General features: G+C 37.0%; 1 protein-coding gene across 4 annotated transcripts in view; it reads left to right on the top strand.

The window, feature by feature from the left end:
• The window catches only part of Ddr (discoidin domain-containing receptor 2), a 1,446,713-nt gene that overhangs the window by 1,153,723 nt on the left and 265,826 nt on the right, over positions 1-27,164 (top strand). For all 4 annotated transcript variants that reach the window (XM_069815692.1, XM_069815694.1, XM_069815693.1 and 1 more), the window contains one exon: positions 16,162-16,341. In XM_069815692.1, coding sequence (XP_069671793.1) covers positions 16,162-16,341 — 180 coding nt within the window. The remainder of the gene's footprint in view (positions 1-16,161; positions 16,342-27,164) is intronic.

Here is a 27,164-nt window from a genome sequence, read left to right as displayed (position 1 = left end):
AACGGAGATTTGAGCCTGGCTCCACTCGTTTCAGAGTCAGACGTGCTGTTACTCCACAGCTGTAGCCTTAGTAGATATTGTTTTGCAGGGATATCTTTGATCTTAGGAGACGTTAGCTTCTGGAGATATATTTAGTCTTGTTATACGTTTATGAACAGATATTTATTTATTTATTTATTTATTTATTTATTTATTTATTTATTTATTTATTTATTTATTTATTTATTTATTTATTTATTCTGGTGTAGTTAAGGCCATCAGGCCTTCTCTTCCACACCACCAGAAATACAAATACAGTAACAGAAATAAAAAGGAGAAAAAACACTATAAACAAAGTAAAGTCACACAAAAATATACACAGGTTGTAGTGACACAAACTTTAAATGAGTGATTAAGTATAATTAATTGTATCCTAATTAAGTAACATAAACAAGAAACTTGCGATTTTAAACTAGAGTAAAAAACACAAATCAAAACTTCTAGCAATAGCTAAAAAGCATTAAACATAGCATATATATAATATTTCTTGGAGATGTAGGCATGTAGAAGTATCTTGGTTTCTTTCCTGCTTTCGATAAAAGTTTCAGTAATAAAACTAAATATAATCAGTCGCTAAATATAATCAGTTAAACGAGGCTTGTTACAGTATGTGCATCATTCTTACTTCGACTACGAGTTTCGCAGAATAGAAGCACGTCTTGCAGCATTCTCAACTGATTCCGTCTAAAACATTTACATTGTGAATCTATAACATATGAAATTAATATTACATATAAAAAATACGATATTAATTCATGTGAATTTCTCGATTTCCTTTTTTCTTCCCTTTAGTCGTGTAATTATTTACATAGGCCTAATTAATAATTCATTCATCTTACAGTTCGTTAGCTAGCTTACATTTCTTCTTCCATTTTCTTTATTCTTTTTTATATTTGTTTGATTATTTCACTATTTCCTTCTTTCTGAATTTCTTCTCTCTTTTCCTGCATTTTTTTTTACTTTTCTCTATTTTTCTTTGTGCCTTATTCTCTCTTCACTCTTTACTTAATACTCTTCTTCCTTCATTCTTGTCTCACCTTTGTTGCGCAAATCCTCTCCTTTCTCTTTATTTCTGTCTGTCTTCTGTTCTTCACTACCGTCTTTTACTTGTCCGTGTCTTGTATTCTCGTCTGTTTCTTTTTGTCCCACAGTGTAAATTGAATCTTCTTTCGTCATGTTTAACTTTCCACACCACGGACAAACATTGTTATGAAAGTTTGTTGTTTAAATAGTCCACATTGGAAACAGTAGCCGAAGTTATCTTTCTGACGGACCTTATTATCTTCTTAAGACGGAAGAAGGCGTTGACGCTGAGCTGCAGAGAAGCTCTCCCCAGGCTCCATAAACACAGAGAATCGTCTAAACGTGTGATGTTTGAACAGCTGCGCCCGTGGCATTCACTGGGCTGGATATGTGTAGCATTGACTGCAGAATAATACGAAAAGCTGGAGTCAAAATGAAGAATTGAGAGGGGGAAGGGGTCATGCGGGATAAGCAATGTAGATCGGTATGGCATAGTTGCGCCCCGCGGTCAATTGGGAGGCCTAGGCATGGCATAATTGCGCCCCGAAGAAATCAGGTAGCAGAAGGGACATGGCATAGTTGCACCCCGAAGAAATCAGGTAGCAGAAGGGATATGGCATAGTTGCGCCCCGAAGACATCAGGTAGCAGAATGGACATGGCATAGTTGCGCCCCGAAGAAATCCGGTAACAATGTTTTTTTAGTAGGCTATTTTACGACGCTTTACCAACATCTTTGGTTATTTAGCGTCTGAATGGAATGAAGGTGATAATGCCGGTGAAATGAATCCGGGGTCCAGCACCGAAAGTTACCCAACAGATAGCAGAATGGACATGGCATAGTTGCGTCCCGAAGAAATCAGGTAGCAGAATGGACATGGCATAGTTGCGCCCCGAAGAAATCAGGTAGCAGAAGGGACATGGCATAGTTGCGCCCCGAAGAAATTAGGTAGCAGAATGGACATGGCATAGTTGCGCCCCGAAGAAATCAGGTAGCAGAAGGGACATGGCATAGTTGCGCCCCGAAGAAATCAGGTAGCAGAAGGGACATGGCATAGTTGCGCCCCGAAGAAATCAGGTAGCAGATGGGACATGGTATAGTTGGCCCCGAAGAAATCAGGTAGCAGAAGGGACATGGCATAGTTGCGCCCCGAAGAAATCAGGTAGCAGAAGGGACATGGCATAGTTGCGCCCCGAAGAAATCAGGTAGCAGAAGGGACATGGCATAGTTGCGCCCCGAAGAAATCAGGTAGCAGAAGGGACATGGCATAGTTGCGCCCCGAAGAAATCAGGTAGCAGAATGGACATGGCATAGTTGCGCCCCGAAGAAATCAGGTAGCAGAATGGACATGGCATAGTTGCGCCCCGAAGAAATCAGGTAGCAGAAGGGACATGGCATAGTTGCGCCCCGAAGAAATCAGGTAGCAGAAGGGACATGGCATAGTTGCGCCCCGAAGAAATCAGGTAGCAGAATGGACATGGCATAGTTGCGCCCCGAAGAAATCAGGTAGCAGAATGGACATGGCATAGTTGCGCCCCGATGAAATCAGGTAGCAGAATGGACATGGCAGATTTGCGCCCCGAAGAAATCAGGTAGCAGAAGGGACATGACATAGTTGCGCCTCGAAGAAATCAGTAGCAGAATGGACATGGCATAGTTGCGCCCCGATGGACATAGTACACACGAAAGTGATTGTCATAATATAAACAAATTACGTACAATAGTTAATGTTATGGTTTATTTAACGACGCTCGGAACTGCAGAGGTTATATCAGCGTCGCCGGATGTGCCGGAATTTTGTCCCTCAGGAGTTCTTTTACATGCCAGTAAATCTACTGACATGAGCCTGTCGCATTTAAGCACACTTAAATGCCATCGACATGGCCCGGGATCGAACCCGCAACCTTGGGCATAGAAGGCCAGCGCTATACCAACTCGCCAACCAGGTCGACTAATTACTTACAAATATTACAGTGACAGCTGCATTGAAATCGGGTAGGCCTAGCATATGATCAATTATACTATTTAAAATAACACTTTTTTATAATCACACACAATAAATGAACTGCATTTTTTGTTTGTACATCGATATCTTAACCCCACGGTACAGGGTTTCGAAAATTTAAACTTAGAACCATTGTGAATTATTAACTCTTTACCCGTTTCACTAAACTTAACATTCATTTTAAATTAACCTCACTATACGCCACAGCCGGTGCGAAAATCATTAATAAAATGTCAAAGACTGCTAAGCCCCCATATTCCAACGGCTCACTCATTTGAATATGTCTGTTAATAAAGTACTGCCATCTTCATGGCGTTCATTTTAACGGTAGGCTATTGATAATCACTGCATAAACAGTAGAAAAACAGTTAATAAATACTGCCAACTTCATGGTGTTCATTTTAACGGCAGACTATAAATAATCACTGCATAAACAGTAGGAAAACAGTTAATAAATACTGCCAACTTCATGGTGTTCATTTAACGGCAGACTATCAATAATCACTGCATAAACAGTAGAAAACAGTTAATAAAAACTACCAACTTCATGGTGTTCATTTTAACGGTAGACTATCAATAATCACTGCATAAACAGTAGAAAACAGTTAATAAAAACTGCCAACTTCATGGTGTTCATTTTAACGGTAGACTATCAATAATCACTGCATAAACAGTAGAAAAACAGTTAATAAATACTGCCAACTTCGTGGTGTTCATTTTAACGGTAGACTATCAATAATCACTGCATAAACAGTAGAAAAACAGTTAATAAAAACTGCCAACTTCATGGTGTTCATTTTAACGGTAGACTATCAATAATCACTGCATAAACAGTAAAAAAACAGTTAATAAAAACTGCCAACTTCATGGTGTTCATTTTAACGGTAGACTATCAATAATCACTGCATAAACAGTAAAAAAACATTTAATAAAAACTGCCAACTTCATGGTGTTCATTTTAACGGTACACTATCAATAATCACTGCATAAGCAGTGGAAAACAGTTAATAAAAACTGCCAACTTCATGGTGTTCATTTTAACGGTAGACTAGCAATAATCACTGCATAAACAGTAGAAAACAGTTAATAAATACTGCCAACTTCATGGTGTTCATTTAACGGTAGACTATCAATAATCACTGCATAAACAGTAGAAAAACAGTTAATAAAAACTGCCAACTTCATGGTGTTCATTTTAACGGTAGACTATCAATAATCACTGCATAAACAGTAGAAAAACAGTTAATAAAAACTGCCAACTTCATGGTGTTCATTTTAACGGTAGGCTATCAATAATCACTGCATAAACAGTAGAAAACAGTTAATAAATACTGCCAACTTCATGGTGTTCATTTAACGGTAGACTATCAATAATCACTGCATAAACAGTAGAAAACAGTTAATAAATACTGCCAACTTCATGGTGTTCATTTAACGGTAGACTATCAATAATCACTGCATAAACAGTAGAAAACAGTTAATAAATACTGCCAACTTCATGGTGTTCATTTTAACGGTAGACTATCAATAATCACTGCATAAACAGTAGAAAAACAGTTAATAAAAACTGCCAACTTCATGGTGTTCATTTTAACGGTAGACTATCAATAATCACTGCATAAACAGTAGAAAAACAGTTAATAAAAACTGCCAACTTCATGGTGTTCATTTTAACGGTAGGCTATCAATAATCACTGCATAAACAGTAGAAAACAGTTAATAAATACTGCCAACTTCATGGTGTTCATTTAACGGTAGACTATCAATAATCACTGCATAAACAGTAGAAAACAGTTAATAAATACTGCCAACTTCATGGTGTTCATTTAACGGTAGACTATCAATAATCACTGCATAAACAGTAGAAAAAACAGTTAATAAAAACTGCCAACTTCATGGTGTTCATTTTAACGGTAGGCTATCAATAATCACTGCATAAACAGTAGAAAAAACAGTTAATAAAAACTGCCAACTTCATGGTGTTCATTTTAACGGTAGACTATCAATAATCACTGCATAAACAGTAGAAAAACAGTTAATAAAAACTGCCAACTTCATGGTGTTCATTTTAACGGTATGCATAATGAATATTAAATCGCATAAGAAATCAATAAGGTTGGTTGATTACGAGGCTCGAGTTTCTATCTATTTTATTGGGGCGCAACTATGTCATCCCCTTTTCTCTACCTGATGGGAACGGGGCGCAACTATGCCCACAAACAGGGACCCTTTTTATCTGCTGCATATTATCTGGCCGTGGGGCGCAACTATGCCCTGCCCATGTAGATAATGGATTCGAGCGTACCGTCAGTTAATCCTGGTTCATGAGATAATGAGCCAATCAGACACCCCCTAACCCCGTGAAACCGAACCTGCCAGCATGCTCTACGATAGGCAATTACTAGGCCAGAGCCGGGCCGGCCAAGTTGCTTTGCTTGGGCAGAGTACGCATAATCCGGCGTCTGCAGTTTAGCGGGGCGAACGGCTTAAACAGCAAGTCAGCATCGCCTGCACATCGCCCGGTAATTACTCTGCCCCCGCGTACAGTGCAGTCAAAATATAGTGGACACGCCTGTTTATTTAATAATTGTGGTAATCGTTAGTTACAGAACACCTAGCTGAATTTACCCGCATAACATACAGGGTGTTAGAGGTATGCTTATTTACTTACTGATGGCTTTTAGAAAACCCGCAAGCTCATTGCCGTCCTCACATAAGCCCGACATCTAACCATATCCTCAGCAAGATTAATCCAGTCTCGATCATCATTTCCCACCTCCCTCAAATCTATTTTAATATTATCCTCCCATCTACGTTTCGGCCTCCCTAAAGGTCTTTTTCTCTTCAGCCTCCCAACTAACACTCAATATGCATTTCTGGATTCGTCCATACGTGCTACATGCCCTGCCCATCTCAAACGTCTGGATTTAACGTTCCTAATTATGTCAGGTGAAGAATAAAATGCGTGCAGTTCTGTGTTGTGTAACTTTCTCCATTCTCCTGTAACTTCATCCCTCTTAGCCCCAAATATTTTCCTAAGCACCTTATTCTCAAACACCCTTAACCTATGTTCCTCTCTCAAAGTGAGAGTCCAAGTTTCACAACCATGAAGAACAACCGGTTTTATAAATTCTAACTTTCAGATTTTTCGACAGCAGACTGGATGATAAAATTTTCTCAACCGAATAATAACAGGCATTTCCCATATTTATTCCGTATTTAATATCCTCCCGAGTATCATACTTGTTACTGTTGCTCCCAGATATTGTAATTTTTCCACCTCTTCAAAGGAATAATTTCCAATTTTTATATTTCCATTTTGTACAATATTCTAGTCACGAGACATAATCATATACTTTGTTTTTTCGGGATTTACTTGCAAACCTATCTTCTTACTTGCTTCAAGTAAAATTTCCCTTTTTTCCCTAATCATTTGTGGATTTTCTCCTAATATATTCACGTCATCCGCATAGACAAGCAGTTGATGTAACCCGTTCAATTCCAAATCCTCTCTGTTATCCTGGACTTTCCTAATGGCATACTCTATAGCAAACTTCATTCCTCTTATCTCCAAATATTTTTCTAAACACCTTATTCTCTAACACCCTTAACCTTTGTTCCTGTCTCAAAGTGAGAGTCCAAGTTTCACAACCATACAGAACAACCGGTAATATAACTGTTTTATAAATCCCAACTTTAAGTTTTTTTGAAAGCAGACTGGATGATAAAAGCTTCTCAACCGAATAATAGCAGATATTCCCCATATTTATTCTGTGTTTGATTTGCTCTGTAGTATCATTTGTATTTGTTACTGTTACTCCAAGACATTTGAATTTTTCCGTGTTTTCAAGGATAATTTCCAATTTTTATATTTCCATTTCGTGGTATGTTCTGTTCACGAGACATAATCCTATACTTTGTTTCTTTTTCGGGATTTACTTCCTCTATAAGGGTCAGTAAGTTCTGAGCTAACACAGTTTTACCTGGGGCCATGTCTAAATGTACGACATGAGACACACAGCTTTACTTCCTTCTTGGAATAAGCCATGTTAGGCTTTACGATCCACCGCCCCCGTTCACTCTGAACCCACGAGTTTCCAGTCCAGTAGTCAGATCACCGAGGAAGACGAGAATAATAAAATTAATGATGACGATGACGATTATGATGGTGATAACCGGGCTTCGAGACTTCGGACCCAATATAGCAGTTCAGTGGGAAATCCACATAACGGCGTACTGAGTATAGTGGTAAAGCGTACGGTGGGTGGGGGTACTGTAGAATGGATGCCAACAAATACGCAAAGGAAAACGCTCTGGATTTGAAGGTTCTGACGAATAATTTGGTTTTCATACAAACTGTGTCTGAAACTTTTACACGGTTAGAAAAGAGATGCCGGTAGCCCTCAAATTAGTAGAGGAAATGACACGGAGATTTAATGAGACACCAAGTACACCGGTTACTGAATATGTAAAACAGAAGCGGAAATCAATTTTATGTAAAAATAACGGATATGTATGTATTTATTCACACTGCAATGGGTATATACCCGGTGGGAATGGTAACTAATTACACTCAATAATGACAATAATAAACTTATTAATTACAAATACAGTTAATAATAATAATAATAATAATAATAATAATAATAATAATAATACCAATAACATATGGAACATTGTGTAACATAAACAGCAAATTAGTGGACATAGAGTCACCCGAGAATAAAGGACTGTCTCTTAGAAACTGCAATGATGTTAGGTTTTTTCGTTTTGCTCCTATCATGCGACGTAGAGCACAGCTTTCTACAGTACAAACTTTGGCAGATAACCGAAAAAGATTTACGTTTGAGACTCTGAAAATGTATCTTGTAGTGCATTGCAATTCTGTACTGTAACTGCACTTCCTGAAGACGACCAATAGGATAAATGAAAAATTTAAAATTGCTACATGTTTATTTCCACCATTAACACTGTGTATAATTAAACACAAATGCTTATAAAAGACAGGAGAATAAATGCTTTTCACATTCTTTTGACATTGTCATTGTGTAATGCATATTTACTGTCGGAATGTACATATGTGTGTTTCCCCATACTACCGTACTCTACTCTAAATAGCAACGTTGTTACCTCAACACATCTCTACCTACCTGCAGCGAGTGAACAACCTATAGTGCATGCACAGTAAACTTATTGTATCGGGTCCAAAGTCTCGAAGCCTGGTGATAACGATGACAATGTCGACGACGGAAGTGAGGGCGGTAAGGATAGAAAGAATGGTGACGGCGATTACTAGCTCGTCGCTGTGTGCTTCTGAGTTTCGTGTAGTTATCCGAGTTCTGTACAGAATAATTACGGTTATCAATCTAAGAAAAAATATCAAGCCTCAGTTAGAGAATAATTAGCGAGTGTTTATTCTGTTCTGTTCCGGGGTACGCGAGATGCTGATGTGTTGGCCGCCACATCATTTTGAGATCGATAGAACTAATGCGAATTCCTGTACGTGAAGATTAGCCCAGCACGGTCGTACTTTTAGCTGATCAGAGTATTGGAAATATCCGTATTTCTAAACAAACACAATAATATTAAAAAGTAATAAGACGGATTTCATTTCAACAGAATATAAAAAAAAAAACATAACAGAGTTGAGCTCTTCGTGGAAGGTATCTTCATACAGTAAATGCGCAGTTTGTAAGCAGATTACTCAAGGATTATTGCATAAATAGGCCTACTGCTATATCTATAGTCTCACCGATTAGAACTGCTGCTACATTTTCATCTCTTCCCCAAGTTTCCTTCTGGAAGATTTTTTTTCATCAGCAATGTCTAAAATATATATTTATTTCATAGGTTTTAAAGCATCAAAAGATTGTGATTATTAACAAAAATTCATAGTATGGAAAAAAAAAAGAACTTGGACAACAAATTCTTACTTTAAAACCAGTAAAACTTGAAACTAGATTGTTTCAATGAAATTTTATTAACCGTTAACGAAAATTAATATATATAATTAATATATTATAATATATAATATAATTAATATATATAATTGAATCAGTCATTTTAGAAAGGACTCTAGTACGAAATACTGATAATGCAGTATCAAATTTATGTTGATTAAAACCAACCAATGTCCACAACTTTTAAACAATTATATTTAAATAATTATTAATACAGTAGAACCCCGATTATCCGTCACCCTATTAAGCGATTGGCGAATTATCCGACTGCCTATTTCTCGCTCTTTTTCTTTTTTCTTCTTCAGAAATAAATAACTTATATGAAGATCTGTTTTGTACATCATATTAGTAGATTCTACATATGTTTTTCCTAGAGAGTGTTATTATAAACCTTTATCGTTACACAAAATTGTCTACTGTTCGAATTGGCGTTCTATTATATAACTTGTACGTAAAATGTCTTGCACGGGTGTTAACAGAAAACGTGTTGTGCTAAGTATCGAAAAAAATGGAAATAATTGAATGGTTTGAGAAAGAGAAACTGTGGCTCATCTCGCAGCAGAGTACGAGATTGGAGTTACAACTGTGAGATTTAATAAAAAAAACAGGATAAAGAGTAAAAAAAATATGTAAACCTAGAACATGAGTTCTCCTTTATTCCTGTCTTTCCTGAGACAGTCATTACAAAGGGCTTCCTTGTCCCTTAAGGGGAATTGGACGTTATCGCATGAAAAGTAATGGTAAAAATAGCCTAACTTCAAGCGGTCAGAATTGTAATACTATTTATCACAGCTCTTTCATTTTTTTTAGTGATATATGTATACACATTAAGCTTTAAAATGAAAGAAGAATGGTTAATCTAGTGTAAATCTTACCCTTAAATTAATTTTTTAATTTAATCATATTTTTATATAAATTCACTACATACCTGTGATTAGGTACACTCTATTCACTTATCATAGCACACATTGAATTAAAATTTTGGCCACTTACTGCTAATAGATACTAAAACATACCCTACTAAAATTATTAAAATATCTGTAATATTATGGGCATAGGGCTTATACTAATCTTCAATTCCTTTTTAATTTATTGACGGTGATGATTGCTATAAGCCCTATGCCCATAATATTGTAGATACATGAATAATTTTAGTAGGGTATGTTTTAGTATCTGTTAGCAGTAAGTGGTCAAATTTTCAATTCAATATGTGCTATAATAAGTGAATAGAGTGTATCTAATTACAGACATGTAGTGGATTTATAAAAAAAATTGTGCTTAATTAAAAAAATTAATTTAAGGATAAAGATTTACTCTAGAGTAACCATTCTTTTTCATTTCAAAGCTTAATGTGTATACATATGTCACTAAAAAAATGAAAGAGCTGTGATAAATAGTATTATATTTATGACTGCTTGAAGAGAGGGTATTTTTACCATTATTTTGCATGCGATAATGACCAATTCCCCTTAAAAACCCGTCGTTGACAACCAGACTTAAATTAGTGAACTTCTGATCCGCTACCTAGCGAGTTAAACACAAGACCATGGCGGAAATTACAAAATATTTCATGGTACTGATTATCCGATTTTTTCGATTAACCGTTCAGTCCATCCCCTTCATCCCCACGGATAATAGAGGTTCTACTGTATTTGTAATTGTAGGTGTATGTGTTTTCGTAATAGGTGTACGTATTTTGTGAACATATAATTTGTGAAACAAAAATATTCATAATTTGAAAGTAATTAGGCCTACGTTTTGTTTTTCAGTTTTTCTGAACTCTACTTTTTGTGATATAGATTGTTTTTAAAATCAGCCATTCAATTGTTGTTGAAATAGGGCCTAAATCCCTATTATGCAATGTAAATATTCGTGAACATGAAAATTTCGCCGGTTTACTCTGAGTTATACTGTATTTTAACGCCAAATTTCAGTTTTAGATTAAGAGCGAGCTGGAAGTGATAATGTCTTCACTAGAACGCGAGGGCCCGGCTGTGCTGGACACAATAGTGGTGGAAAGAGTGGCGGATCTAGGTGGGCGTGAGTGACATCTGCATGTAACAGGTGTTTTGTTAAACAAGATATCCCAAATGTTGAGCCTCATTTGACGTAGCGAGCAGCGGAACTAATATCACTTTGTGCGCGTCGCCGTCGCGCCGCATGTGTTATACAACGACCTCCTAGAGCGTGATCCATCACATAAGTTTCACTGTCAGAGGCAATCCCTTCAAAGCCGTTGTGATTATGAAATCCAGCTACGAGATCATCCGGCATTGTGCGCCGTGTTTGGGATTGACAGTTTTGGAAGTGTTTCGTAACAGCCTCCTGCAACTAGAGAGAGATTTAATCTGGCCGAGAGCGTTGTCGAGGCTGCGACATTTACATTTATATAAAAACAGCCTTTATATGGCAGATCCAAATTGCAGCTGTCTGCCGGGGCATTTGTCTGTGCTCTTAAGATATTCAGGAAGGACTTATTCAGGGACATCATTTTATTTTTACTAACATTTCTAATATTAACCTGGCTATACCTTTGGATCAACGCCGTTTGCTACCCCCTTCCACGACTGGAGTTCTATGATACTGGCATAATATACAAACAAATCACTTTACTAGGTATAGGAGTCCACACCTGTGGAGTAACGGTTAGCACGTCTAGCCGCGAAACCAGGTGGCCCGGGTTCGATTCCCGGTCGGGGCAAGTTACCTGGTTGAGGTTTTTTCCGGGGTTTTCCCTCAACCCAATACGAGCAAATGCTGGGTAACTTTCGGTGTTGGACCCCGGACTCATTTCACCGGCATTATCACCTTCATCTCATTCAGACGCTAAATAACCTAAGTTGTTGATAAAGCGTCGTAAAATAACCTACTAAAAAAAACTAGATATAGGAGGGAAGAAAAGTAATTCATCCATTTACGTAAATTAGAAAATATCACGCTTTTGAGTTTGATCATTTTCATCAGGTTTTTGTTTAATCAAAATACAGTACAGGATTAACAATGAGTGTTTTTACTCACGAACTGAGCTGTCCATGTGGACGTATTCATTATTCATTGTATATTATACTGTCTACAGCACATTAGCGTACAATATAGAGAATGAAGTTAAATTGAAAAATAATCATAATATGGATATTTAAATACATTTTTTCAAAATGGTGGACGTTCATTTCGATACAGGTTTCACTTCTAATGTGTGTAATTCCAATTACCAGTTTCGTTCTTCGTACTAGTAACTCATGTAGAAATAATTCTGTACCTACTCTGTAAAAGAGTAGGCCTACTTTACGTACTATAAATTCAATCTTCACTTCTGCTCGATCCGAAAAGATAAAATTACTCAGACTCCGTCCAAGTGGTTATGTCGCAGGATCGTAGAAAGAGGGGAAATCACGTGACAGTTAATTACTTAACGTGGCCCTTTCATTTAAGTTATTTTAAACAGTTGTATGGGTATAATATTACGTAGACGTACAATTGCTAACAGAAATTAATGTTCTCAGAAGAGAGGTAAGACAGCCCAGCTATAAGCCTTTACAGAGAGGCGAATAGGAGCTGGTGGGGGAAACCGGAATGCGACGTATTCAAATGAACGACAGTACCTGTTACAATATTGAAAGCTCACTGGAAAATGCGAACATATTTTTGGAACGTTCTGTTTACCATGACCGTAAGGCTACTATGACTGTATATGCGGTCTTGGATCTGTATGGAGGACGGTTGAACTTCATTAGTAGAAGGGGTGGGAGTGAAGTACATTCAAAAACTCAGATACAATAAAAATTGAAGTAAAAATAAAATGATGTCCCTGTACTATTTATTATTTTTCTTCGTGTGGTCAATTGACGAGCACAGTCCTTGTCATGGGATTAGAGATTAATTGGCCCACATGGTGGATTTTAAAGGCAAGTAACATCCTTAGCATGAACTTGTTTGCAAGGGAAGTAAAGCAGGGGGTCTTGCATTGCGTATTGATCCTCAAGGATCAATATTAGGTCCCCTACTTTTTCTAGTGTTTATAAATGATCTTGCCCCCCTAATAAAAGTTGTAGGTCATCCCATATTATTTGCAGATGACACAAGTATAGTAATTACAGCCAATAACTCCAACACATTCCAATCTTCAACAGAGGAAATTCTCTTCAAAATATGTGACTGGTTCTCAGTCAATAAATTAGTATTAAATTGTTACAAAACTAACATAATTCAATTTAAATCCTGTCCAAATTCAACCTCGCAAATTTCTAGCGCAATAATTAATAATATGTCCCAATTAGAAACAACAACAACCAAATTTCTTGACTTAAAAATCGATAATGTGTTAAATTGGAAAAATCATATTAAAGAAATTACCCCCAAACTAAATTCAGCTTGTTTTGCTATTAGATCTATGCAAAAGATAGTAAATATCAATACCTTAAAAACAATATACTTTGCATACTTTCACTCGGTAATGAGTTTTGGAATAATATTCTGGGGAAATTCCACAGATAGTAACAGTATATTTCTATTACAAAAAAGAGTCATTAGAATAATACAGTATTAGGTGCCAAATCTAGGGAATCGTGTAGGACTATTTTCAAAAAACTACAAATAATGCCCATGGCTTGTCAGTATATCTTTTCATTAACAATCTTCCTCGTAAGTAATCGTGAAAACTTTGTAACTAATTCAACAGTTAATAGCATAAATACGCGTCAAAAAATGACTTTCATACTCCATCGGCAAGTCTATCGTGCTATCAAAAAGGAGTGCGTTATATGGCAGTAAAAAGTTTTAATTGCCTCCCTATCGATATAAAAAAAGAAACTCAAAACATAAGATTATTTAGGGCCAAATTAAAGAAGTACCTAATTTCTCACGCCTTCTATTCTGTAGGTGAATTCATGACATTCAATAACACTTCATCAAATTGATACTAAAACTTTGTGTTGTACTAGTAGACTATATTGTAAATCTCGTCTGTATATATTTCATCTAGATTGTGACCATAAATTAGGACTTTATAATAATATTAAGTTTTTTGACTTGTTCCATATTCTAGCTGTGAAGCGATGTATGAATACCATGGAATGTTAATAAATACAATACAATACAATACGGCACCATGAATAGCAAGACTCGGAGTACTGACAGATCGTGACCCTGCTTGTCCCCGCCTTCCAACCCCAGTTATATCTTCGTCGCTAAATATTGAAAAACCTCTTTCAGTACTAATAAAGACGCAATGAGATGATTGGAGAGATGAAAGTTAAAGCGTAAGAAATAAGCAGGCAGGACGAAACGTACAGTGGGAAAGGAAACAGATTTAAGAGTACACGGAGGTGAAATTTAAATTTTCTAAACTTTTGGAACTAGAGACCTGAACATTTTTACAGTTATCATGCTGCATGTAACTAAACGACATTTCATACAAGTTGAGAGGATTCGAAGGCATTGCTTTCCCCTTATACTTGCCCTCGGGCCGTCAGTGACAGACCGGTAGCTGTTACTTCTTATACCTGCACCCCCCAAGCTGTACACACTAGCAAATAAAATATTAAATAAAGTACATAAGTGGATATGAAATACAGTGACACAAATGTTTGACAATTACATGTTAGAGATATATTTTTGTGTCGTTCTTACAATATTTTCAACTAATAATTAATTAGATTAAGGAATGTTAGTTTGTATTATGAAGTCAAGGGGGAGCGACACAATGCAGATTGTCCCGTTGTGTATGCTGTAGAGTAGCAACTAGCGGTGGAGAAAACATTTATCTTCTGTTGTCGGTAGCTTTTTAATATGCCTGTTAATATAAATAGCAATAAAATTCAATATAAACTCTTAGTACTGCACTTTCGAAATATAGAGTAGGTACCGGTAAACACTTTCAGAAATAAAATTTGTCACTATGTAGAAAGTTAATTAGTTTAACGTTTGTGAGATGGACAGTAGCAGCTTCCCCTTCATTGTTGGTAGGGAGTGTGAGTAGAGGGGAAAGCCTATCAACCAAACTGAAATAGGGTTTAGTAGTCTCTGTAGAAAGTTTCATCTAATTGAAATGTAGTATGTATCATTAACATATCTAACAAAATGTATTATTAATAAGTTACTAGATGTGTCGACTACAGCGTTTTATTCTATTTCTTTTTTGAATTATTAGTTTCCCTTTCACCTTTAGTTATTTAGATTAATAATATTAATAGAAATCTTAAGCTTTGTGAAATAGTATACGAATTTAAAATGTTGAATGTTTTTACCTGATGGCCTAACACCACCAGAATAAGTACATATTATTATTATTATTATTATTATTATTATTATTATTATTATTATTATTACATACTTACTTACTTACTAGCTTTTAAGGAACCCGGAGGCTCATTGCCGCCCTCACATAAGCCCGCCATTGATCCCTATCCTGAGCAAGATTAATCCATTCTCTATCATCATATCCCACCTCCCTCAAATCCATTTTTATATTATCTTCCCATCTACGTCTCGGCCTCCCTAGAGGTCTTTTTCCCTCCGGCCTCCCAACTAACACTCTATATGCATTTCTGGATTCGCCCATACGTGCTACATGCCCTGCCCATCTCAAACGTCTGGATTTAATGTTCCTAATTATGTCAGGTGAAGAATACAATGCTTGCAGTTCTGTTGTGTAACTTTATCCATTCTCCTGTAACTTCATCCCTCTTATCCCCAAATATTTTCCTGAGAACCTTATTCTCAAACACCCTTAACCTATGTTCCTTTCTCAAAGTGAGAGTCCAAGTTTCACAACCATAAAGAACAACCGGTAGTATAACTGTTTTATAAGTTCTAACTTTCAGATTTTTTGACAGCAGACTGGATGATAAAAGTTTCTCAACCGAATAACAACAGGCATTTCCCATATTTATTCTGTGTTTAATTTCCTCCAGAGTATCATTTATATTTGTTACTGTTGCTCCAAGATATTTGAACTTCTCCACATTATTATTATTATTATTATTATTATTATTATTAATATTGTTATTGTTATTATTATTATTATTATTATTATGATTGTTATTATTGTTATTATTATTGTTATTATTATTATTATTATTATTATTATTATTATTATTATTATTATTATTATTATTATTACTGGTGGTTGTTGCAGAGGGCCTGCTGAGCTACGCCATGCCGCAGGGCGTGCAGCGGGGCACGGAGGTGGACCTGTCTGACAGGACGTACGACGGCCACGAAGAGTCCGGCTACCTGAGCGGCGGACTGGGGCAGTTGGTCGACGGACAGAAGGGACAGGACGTCTTTAGACTCGACCTCAAGGGCCACGGGAAAGGTAAGACGCACCACTTGTAATGAAATGGGTCTCATCTCTTGTTCTGCACAAACTTGGAGGGTAATGTTCACTTTCTTGTCATGGATTTGTTGTTACTTCTACTATTCTTATTTTGCTCAAGACAGAGAATGACCTTATAGAGAGAATGATTTTATTAAATCACCAGTGAGGGTAACCACAAGGATCCTGAATACAGAGCAGATATACTTTTAATACATCTTGATTACACAACATTTAACACTGTATCACTTCGAAATATGTATTATATGACTTTCTCGTGTTAAATTCTATCGTACCTGGTAGGTTTCGACCTATTATTGGTCTTTTAAAGAACTTAAGGTCGATTGATTAAAAAAAAAACTACTAAATTTTGAGTCATTGACGGAGGCGAGGCCAGTGACGAAGAGGGGAGGGGCCATTGGCAAATATGGGTGTGGCCATTTAAAAATGGGATGGAGCCATTAACAAAGAGGGCGGGGTAATTGGCAAAGGGGTGGAGCCATTGACATTGGGGCGGGGTCATTGACAATGGGAGCGGAGCCATTGTCAAAGTGGGCGGAGTCATTTAAAAAGGGGACGGTGCCATTGACAAGGAGGCGGGGCCACTGCCAAAGAGGGTGGGGTCATTGACAAAGCGGGCGGGGCCATTGCTGAAGAGGGCGTTCCATTTCCGAATGGGGCGGAGCCATTGGCAAAGAAGACGAAGCCTTCCACAAAGGAAGCGGGGCCATTTACAAAGAGGGCGGGACCAAAAGGGTCGGGCCCATTGGAAAAGGGGCGGAGCCATTAACAAAGGGGGCGGAGCATCTGCAAAGGGGGTGGGGCTATTGACAAAGTGGGCGGGGATATTTGCGAAGAGTGCGTGGCCATTGACAAAGGGTCGGGCCATTGACGAAGGGGCGGAGCCATAGGAAAAGTGGACGGGGTCATTGACAAAGAGGGCGGAGCCATTGACAAAAGGGCGGGCCATTGACAAGGGGCGGGAATATTGACAAGTGGGCCGGGCCACTAACAAAGGGAGCGGGGCCATTGACAAAGCGGTTGGGGCCAATGCCTAAGGGGCGGAGCCATTGGCAAAGGAAGCGAGTCCATTGACAAGGGGGCAGGTCCATTTGACAAGGGTGCAGGGCTATTAACAAAGTGAGCGGGGCTGTTGACAATGGGGCTTGGACTCTCACTTTGAGAGAGGAACAGAGGTTAAGGGTGTTCGAGAATAAGGTGGTTAGGAAAATATTTGGGGCTAAGAGGGATGAAGTTACAGGAGAATGGAGGAAGTTACACAACCCAGAGCTGCACGCATTGTATTCTTCACCTGACATAATTAGGAACATTAAATTCAGATGTTTGATATGGGCAGGACATGTAGCACGTATGGGAGAATGCATAAATGCATAAAGAATTTTAATTGGAAGATCGGAAAGAAAAAGAGCTTTGGGAAGGCCGAGACATACATGGCAGGGTAATTTTAAAATGGATTTGAGGGAAGGGGATATGATGGTGGGGAGTGGATTCATCTTTCTCAGGATAGGAACTGATGGCGGGCTTATGTGAGGGCGGCAATGAACCCCCGGGTTTTTAGAAGCCATTTATAAGTAAATAATGTAAACAGTGTTTTGTACAAAATTAATTAAAACACTTGAAATTTATTACTAACGATAGTATTTTCAACATAAAGTTTCTATTCAAAATATTTTTTATAAGAGAGGAAAAAAAATAAATAAAATGGAATTTTATGAAATCTTTTTTAAAATATATACAAAATATTTAGCATTTAAGCTGAAAATTCCTATGAATACTATTTATTTGTTAAATAATGTGTGTGAGAAAAATTGAAAATATAGGACGTGGGTCCAGTGTTCACATTCACTTCGGTGTACGGAGAATTGAAATAAACTGTAGTGGTGTGAATGAGTTATTCTGCCCTGTTGTGGATTTAACACGACATTTAATAACAGAGATTTCGTCAGCCCTCAACTGCTGTCTCTCCTCTTTCCATTTGAAAGACTGAATCCTGCATTCCATTTCAGAAATATTTCTGTCGCTTCTAATTTTCTAATCTGATCCGCTTTTGAAGTCTGTGTTTCAATTCCATATAACATGGATTGAGTTTCCGTTGAGGTCTACACTATATATTTTAGAAGCGTCTCCTTACGAAATCATTTTCCTATTGACCTTCGATTTGTTCCACAGAAGTAACTAATTCTATTTGGCTTGTCTTTCACATATCTGCGTGTTTGACGTTCGTCGATTCACAATCTAAAATATTAACATGTGAGAAACAAAGAGGTTAAATTGTCCTAAACTCTGCTGTAGAAGAAAGGTAAGAAGACAGCCACCACCACAATCACCATTGTCGCCATGGCATTCAGTTTTTCAAGTAGTAAACTGTTTAATTTCTTCGTTGCCATGGTGATGAAAAATCCCATTTCTTGTGTAATAAGGCCTTGCCAGAATTTTTAACATTGTATGGTATTTATTTATTTACACTGCAAGTGGGTAAGCACCCGGTGGCAGTGGTATATAAAATATAAACAATACATAATAAAATTACAAAACACAATACAATAAGAATACACGATACAATTTAACACAATAATTACAATTAATACTAAAACATAAAATAACCTAATTTTACAACACAACCTACATATGTATAGGCCCTGCATAAGTTTTAATATCCTTTCACTTTACTCTCATCTCACTCACTGTAGTGGCACTATGACGCATTTCACTGACACTTTAGCACACATTTCACTGACACTCTGTAACACATTTCACCGACACTATAGAACACATTTCATTGACGCTATAAATGATCACAGATCGGAACTATTCACTGCACTGTAAAACCATAACTTCACTGACTCACCTCGCTTCACTGATACAACAGTTCAAATAAGTCAAATAATTACACCCTTATGCATACTTATAAACAGAACTACATTTAAGCTAAACATTTCTAATCTAAGGCCCTCTTACACGCTATTTTTAAATAATTTACAATTCAAACCAAGGAAGTAACTCGTCAGACTAAATAAATACATGTCACCTTAAAAAATTAAATGTTAAATGTCACCTTAATTTTAATTTGCACTTTATACACAACTTTTTAAGTTATTCTGGAATCTCCTTAAGGAAGGACAGCCCTCAAAGACAGCTGCAGGTAGGTCATTCTAATCATTTATAGTTCTATTTAAAAATTAGAATTTACCTACATCCGTTTTCTGTTTCGTACATTTGATTTTAAAATCATGATCGTTCCTACCATAGTACGTTGGCTTTTCTAACCGAACCGTTATGTCTACCCATGCTTTCTGACCTAGTTGTGCTCTATACAATGACGTTATTCTAGTTTTTCTACGTCTGTTTTCAAAAGTTTCCCATTTATCGTATCGTTTTATCGTATCGTTTTATCGTATCGTTTCCATCGTCTCTTTTACCTTTAACAAATTTAGCTGCCCTACACTGGATTTTTTCTAAGGAATTTACCTGATATATTCTATAGGGATCCCAACATGTAGTTCCGTATTCCATTAACGGTCGCACTAACGTTAGATATGCTATTTCTCTCGATTTGGGGCTATGAACGACTAAACTCACCTCTTACTTTTGGAAAATCCTGTATAACTAACTTTAAGTTTTTGACCTCCAGAATTGTCCAATCTCCAAAATTTGTGATGACTTCTGTGACACTTGTGTAGACGGCGTCCTCAATTAGAATGGTGGGGAAGTACCCATTTTAAGAATTGATGACTCGCTTTTAGGGCATCGGCCGATCTCAGTACACTCCAGAATCATAACGAATTCTGCAAGCTGCTGTAATAAATTATACAAGTGGTGATTTCGGACAGCGCCTGACAGCTGCAGATGGATGTTGCGGCCCCTGCCTTGGTTACACGGCAGCTATTTAGAACCACGCTTCTGTTTTATATCGGACCGTGTGGAGCCTGTCCGTTCTTCATTCTTTTCCCTCCCTGCATTTCCTCTCTCGTCTCACACTTATTTTCTTTCCTGCTACCTTCCTTTTTCTCTTTATTTCTTTCCTTCTTTCTTTCACCTTACTTTTCTATTTTCTTTCTTTTTTTCTGTCCTCCATTCATTCATAGTGTTCTGCCCAAGAGCAGGTCTTTCACTGCAAACCCAGCTTTGTCCAGTCTTTCCTATTTTCTGCCTTGCTCTTAGTCTCCGCATATGATACAGATATCTTAATGTAGCCTGTAATCTGCTATCTTCTTCTGCCCCGAACTCTTCCCCCGTTCACCATTCCTTCCAGCAGTACATCCTTCAGTAGACAGTTTCTTCCCAATCAGTAACCCAGTCAATTCCTTTTCCTCTTCCTGATCACTTGATCAGTTTCAGCATCATTCTTTCTTTACCTGCTCTTCCCAACACAGCTTCATTTCTTAGTTTTGTCCTTGCATGTCCTCAGAAGATGCTTCTTTTTCTATTAAAAGCTTCTTTGGCCATTGCTATCCTCCTTTTGACTTCCTGGCAGCAACTCATGTTACTGCTTATAGTGTACCCCAAGTATTTAAAGCTGTCCACTTGCTTTACTGCCTAATTCAGAATTCGCAAGATTACCTCCTTTATTTTTCTTCCTATGGCCATGGTCTTCATCTTATCTTCATCCCATACTGCTCACAGCTGTCATTTAGCTCCAGTAGCATATCCCTTAGTATCGTCTCCTCTTCTGCTAACAACGCCGTATCATCAACATGTCTTATGCACTTTATTCTTTTTCTCTTACTATCACTCCTCCCATGTTCTGAAAAAAGTTCTTCACTAAATTTTCTGTCCTTATTATTTCATTTTTACTTCCGTTTATTCCTTTATAATGTGTGAAGTCTTCTGATACTAAACCCCTTTTCATGCCACTTTGTTTATGAGCTCCCCTGCGACGTCACTATTGCTAATGAATACATTTTTGCTGATCCCTGGAATAGGCATTTGCTCAGAATAGCAGTTCAGCTACTTACTTACTTACTGGCTTTTAAGGAACCCGGAGGTTCATTACCGCCCTCACATAAGCCCGCCATTGGTCCCTATCCTGAGCAAGATTAATCCAGTCTCTACCATCATATCCCACCTCCCTCAAATCCATTTTAATATTATCTTCCCATCTACTTCTCGGCCTCCCCAAAGGTCTTTTTCCCTCCGGCCTCCCAACTAATACTCTATATGCATTTCTGGATTCGCCCATACGTGCTACTTGTCCTGCCCATCTCAAACGTCTGGATTTTATGTTCCTAATTATGTCAGGTGAAGGATACAGTGCGTGCAGCTCTGCGTTGTGTAACTTTCTCCATTCTCCTGTAAGTTCATCCCCCTTAGCCCCAAATATTTTTCTAAGTAACTTATTCTCAAACACCCTTAATCTCTGTTCCTCTCTCAAAGTGAGAGTCCAAGTTTCACAACCATACAGAACAACCAGTAATATAACTGTTTTATAAATCCTAACTTTCAGACTTTTCGACAGAAGACTAGATGACAAAAACTTCTCAACCGAATAATACTGTTTGTAAAACACGCCGTTGTTCCTTCATACAACATTCCAAGTTACGTTGCAGTACTTTTCAGTAATTTCGCAACTCAAATAATAATATGTGATTTTACGTAATTTGTTATGTTTGTCCAATTTCAGATGTTTATCAATTATGATTCCTGAATATTTAATTTCGGAAGATCCATTTATATCTGGATATTTACTATTTGAATTGTGTAGTTTAATAATATTTAAAGTAGAAGTATGAAGTTTATTACATTTATCAGTTAATGGAGAAGAATTAACTTTCGTTTTAGCAGTGTTAATAGAATATTCCAGTAAAACTATGTTTTTTATTAATTTTAAACCATTATTTGTGTTGAAATAAGTAATCTTCATCTTACGATGTTGGATGACGTATATACGTCCGTTGATGTGACATATTAATGAATTTAAATACTTTTTACAGTCACAATCATGCCATGTATGAAAGAAAAATTTCACGACCTCGAGCTGGATTCGAAACTGCGACTTCCTGTACTCCGGTCAGGCGCTCTACCAACTGAGCTATCGAGTTCGTCTCACGCCAAAGGCTTGAATCATCCTTTCATACTGGCGACTCTGTTATAGAGTACTGTCCATAGCGTCTGATCTAGTCAGCACTGCTTATGGTTGGGAAGAAACTTTACAAATGTAATCTTCATCGTACTAGGTTGTGAAATTTTTCTTTCATACCATGGCATGATTGTGACTATAAAAAGTATTTAAATTCATTAATATGTCACATCAACGGACTTATATGCGTCATCCAACATCGTAAGATGAAGATTACATTTGTAAAGTTCCTTCCCAACCATAAGCAGTGCTGACTAGATCAGACGCTATGGACAGTACTCTATAACAGAGTCGCCAGTATGAGAGGAGAATTTCGAGCCTTTGGCGTGAGACGAACTCGATATCTCAGTTGCTAGAGCGCCTGACCGGAGTAAGGAAGTCGCAGGTTCGAATCCCGCTCGAGGTTGTGAAATTTTTCTTTCATACCATGGCGTGATTGTGACTATAAAAAGTATTTTGTGCGAGATCGTGCGTATTTGCTTGCTTTCCGCACAGAACCAATACGCGGTAAGTGTGGAATACCACATTCAGTATTCCCAACGTAACACACATAACAATTTCCCTCTCCTTACCGCTTAAGCGCGACATTCATTTTACTGCTTTAGGCTTTTAACATATTATTTTTAGAGACGTTTAACATAGTAATAATTATAAATTGGAAACTTACCACTGCAATTTCACCTAAATTGCAATGTTAATTATTATTTTTAAATATTTTCAAAAATTAAGTAAAGTCTACTACTCCACGAAACTTATTGCATTCCTGATACAAGTAACATTAAGGAAGCCGTGAAAAAATCAACAAGATTCCAGATGCCGATGTTATTACTGCAATATGTTATATAAATAATATTGTTAAAATATTAAAATGAAAAATAAATCATTACACAACCTTACCGTTTGTTTTAAGTTCGCATTTATAGACTGGGGGAAAAAAAAGACAGACGTATATCACGGCCTGCTGGAGTATAGTAAACACAGAAAACATTTTATAGCAACAATGTTGAAGAAAGATATTTTGGTTTTCCGAAGTTGCCGTCATTAAACAGGAACCAAGATGGAGATTTCATTGCAACTAATTAGAAATTCGTCTTTCAGGTATGTAATAAACGATCTTCGCACAAAATAATGTACGATACACGAGCGGTATGTACGTTTCGATTTTTCAATCTTTTCCTCGAACATGAAAACTTCAACATACCGCTCTTGTAACGTATATTACTATAAATTCATGAGATAAGTGTTGTACTATTATCTATTCTTTTTCTTATCTGTCTTCGTTTCTTCCGTCATCAGCCTTTATTTGGTCAATTCTTTCTCTCATTTACTTCTTATATATTAATTTTTCATTAACCTCTTTCTGTTGCATATTTTTGCATTGTCTTCATGTTAAATCTTCATTATTGTTTCCGTTTTATACTCCGTCCTGTGTTTCTGTCACTGTTCTTCATTTGTTTATTTTTAATATTTTTATAATAGAGCTGTAGACATTAACAATTCCCTACTGGCAGCCTGTTGGAAATGAGGTAGTTTCTTCCTGTACCGCCTGGTCGTGTATGGGCCCACACGGACACTAATCCAAGGCGTATCCTGAATTTAATTTTGTTAATCCTTTGTGTGTTTCTTGAGAATTTATCTACTAAGACCGTTCATTGAAAATAAACAACGTGAAAGACTGAAAACTTTAAGTTGTAAACTTTGTAAATTTCGTTTCCCATTAAGCTTATCTATCTTCAGAGACTTAGAGTTTAAAGTTGCAGACTATTATAAACTCTTCTCCTTTTCTGCTACATTGTCAGAATTCCAAAATAATCTTCCTCGGGTTAACTGTACGAGGCAAGAAAAAAATATATTGGAAATGCATCCGTGGATAATTTGATTTTGATCAACTTTTTTTTAATATGTATGGGCTATTCCATATGAAATCGATCAGTAAAAAACCTCGCATTTTTTTATACTCTAATTTTTCCCTATTTATACAAGGTGCTGAGGAGAGTGCATTTTCAAAAATATACTATCGAAAGTGAAACGGTTTTCGTATTGTTGAGCGACAAATTTAGTGTATTTTAGAAAAAAAAAAAAGCCTCTTTCAGCGCTCAGAACTCTGGAACCATTTACTGCAGAACATTGAACGAGAGCTCATTTTGAAGCTGACATTTAGTAGATTATGATAAGAAGTAATCCTTATTTTTATTGTGTACAGAGAGACAAATAATCTGATTTTACTTACTTTTAGGCTCATTTGTAAAAGTGTAAAAAAATATTGAGAAAAACTTTGCATTATTAAGAGGAATTCGGCATTGTTTGCTTAGTGGTACGGCAATAAGTTTCGAGGATATTAAATAAATTATTTTCACACGCCTAGACTTGAGCGGCGCAGTACCACACGCACTGGCCAAGAGAGGATGATAAGCGAGCGTTGGGCGTCATTTTACTCCTGTGTTTATGAAAACTTGTAATAAAGCTAGCCCATCTATGCGCTATTAAACGAAACATTACGTGTTTGTCTCCTGGCCTTGCTTGTCTCGGCTAGCTCCGTCTCACAGTCAGCTGGTTAGTTCACGCGCGTTCTATTTATTTTATTTATTTGATATCTTCAATAGGCCTACTTTCATATCAACATACCATCAGTAAAAGATATGTGTTTATTTGTACTTTCAATGCGGAATCTAACTATATATTTTTTAAATATGTTTTCCTAGGCAAAGGCGTCTTAATGAAGAAAAATATAAATTTCTCCATTTCCATAAAAAGTAAGAAAATCTGTTTAATGTCAATATAAACTTTAATTTCTCTGCATCAAAGTAAACCATGATTTTGATCATTGGGTGAAAGGGTTTCGGAGCTACAACCGTTTAAAGTTGCTAATTTTATTAAAATACGATAAATTAAAATATTTTTAATTTAAACACTATGAAGTTCTGATACCTCAAACTTTGCACAAAGCATTGTATCACAGTTCTCTACGTACAAAAAGAGTTTCATTGTATTTAGAAATAGTAAGGTCAATTTTCTCTATATTTCGGTCGATTTGAGATGGAATAGCTCGTATATAAAAGGTACGTTTGTTATTGTTCTTACATTAACTGAAGAAGAGTTGTTTCATAACCAGGTTTTGTAAATTGAAATGCCCCTCTTTAGCGCAATGAATCCATTTAATGGTAGTAAGTAGAACGTATTCTCAATATATTTATTCGAGGCCAAAGCTCTTCGATGCCGTATGTCTCAGACATAACGATTCTAATCTTAAATTCGTCCATGTTGATGAAGATGAAGATGATAATGTAATGATAATAGCAGTGGCGGCCGGTGAGGCATTCTGGTAGTGGTGCCAAAAATGAATGAAAAAAGGTTATACACAAATTACCCTAGTGAAATTGATAATCGCAGTTCACGTTTGCATTATGTTAAATAAAACACATTAATTAAACCAGATATTTTACCAGGTGTACATTTAACAATGCATCTAGTAACAGTTACAATAACATTTCGGAAACTAATAACGAAATTTACAGATACAGATAATCAAACTTTCACAGTATTGTTAGTCAAATACAAACAACTTTTATAACTAGTAAAATGACTGGCAAAAACACACGAGATAAACAGTGAGATAGATAATAAACAAACACGTTTGCACTTTATTTAACAGGCTGATAAATCCAAAGCAGCGGCCTGAATAACACATGTTCATGTCCTACACAGATTTCATGTATCGTTAACAGAAGCATGAATACTGTAGCAACAGTGTAGCGATATTTAGTTTCCGCAAAATAAAACAAATATTACTCAACATTAACAAACAGATGTGAAAAAATATTTATCTTTCTAAAAAGAACCATGACTATCTCTGCGTTCAATATAGTTAAATGGATAATAATTTACACATTCAAATCAAGTTATGTGCTTTAGTTTTGAATTGGCAACATTACATTAACATTTGGCGCGGAACTTTAACTTGTGTTTTCGTGCAAGTCTGCGGTTGATGATTCCCTGCCTAACGTCTCCAACAACCCTGCCATCTAGCGAAATTTCTGCATTACTGTGCTCAAGCGGGCGGAATATTAACTACTGAGTCAAATTGAATTCGGCTCAAAGTCTGCCATAAGAAACGCATATAAACTACTGGGTGTTCAGTTCAAAATGTGTCATGGCTCGCTGTATGCCGTCATGTGGCTAGCCGATGAGCCTAGAGAATTCAATCTTCCTACACTTCCGCAGAGGTGTATAACCTAAGAGGCAGAGAAGTTGCCTAGCAAGTACGGCGTTCATTCTGAAGAGTACGTACCGATACGTACGGTAACGCCGGTAGTGGCAGGAATGTGAACTGTTTTGAAATACGTACTGTCGGGTTATGGGGAGAGGGTTAAGACGATTACTTACGTATTTGTTGACATTAACTTCGACGGTCAACATGGACATAGAGCATTTGATTTGTGTTGTGGAATGTTACCGTACGCAACCGATGATAACAAATACCCTGCGTACGACTTGCCGGCGCAAAACACAGTTCGAAAGAGGTTATGGTAGCACACAGACCGTACAGACCGCCATCTGTTGCTACGACGTTCAAGTTATACCGTACACGTTCTCAAGTTCAGATTGAAGAACGCCTTAAGTAATAGGCAACTTCTCTAACATATAAGCTGAAACTCGCTTCAAATCGGTGACCCAACAACAGTGACGTCATGACACACTTTGAAATGAACTCCCAGCAGAATCAGTA

Source organism: Periplaneta americana, chromosome 17 (assembly GCF_040183065.1).
Source record: "Periplaneta americana isolate PAMFEO1 chromosome 17, P.americana_PAMFEO1_priV1, whole genome shotgun sequence".
NCBI lineage: Eukaryota > Metazoa > Arthropoda > Insecta > Blattodea > Blattidae > Periplaneta > Periplaneta americana.
Note: the sequence above shows the minus strand (reverse complement) of the source record. Positions and strands in the feature narration are given on the sequence as shown.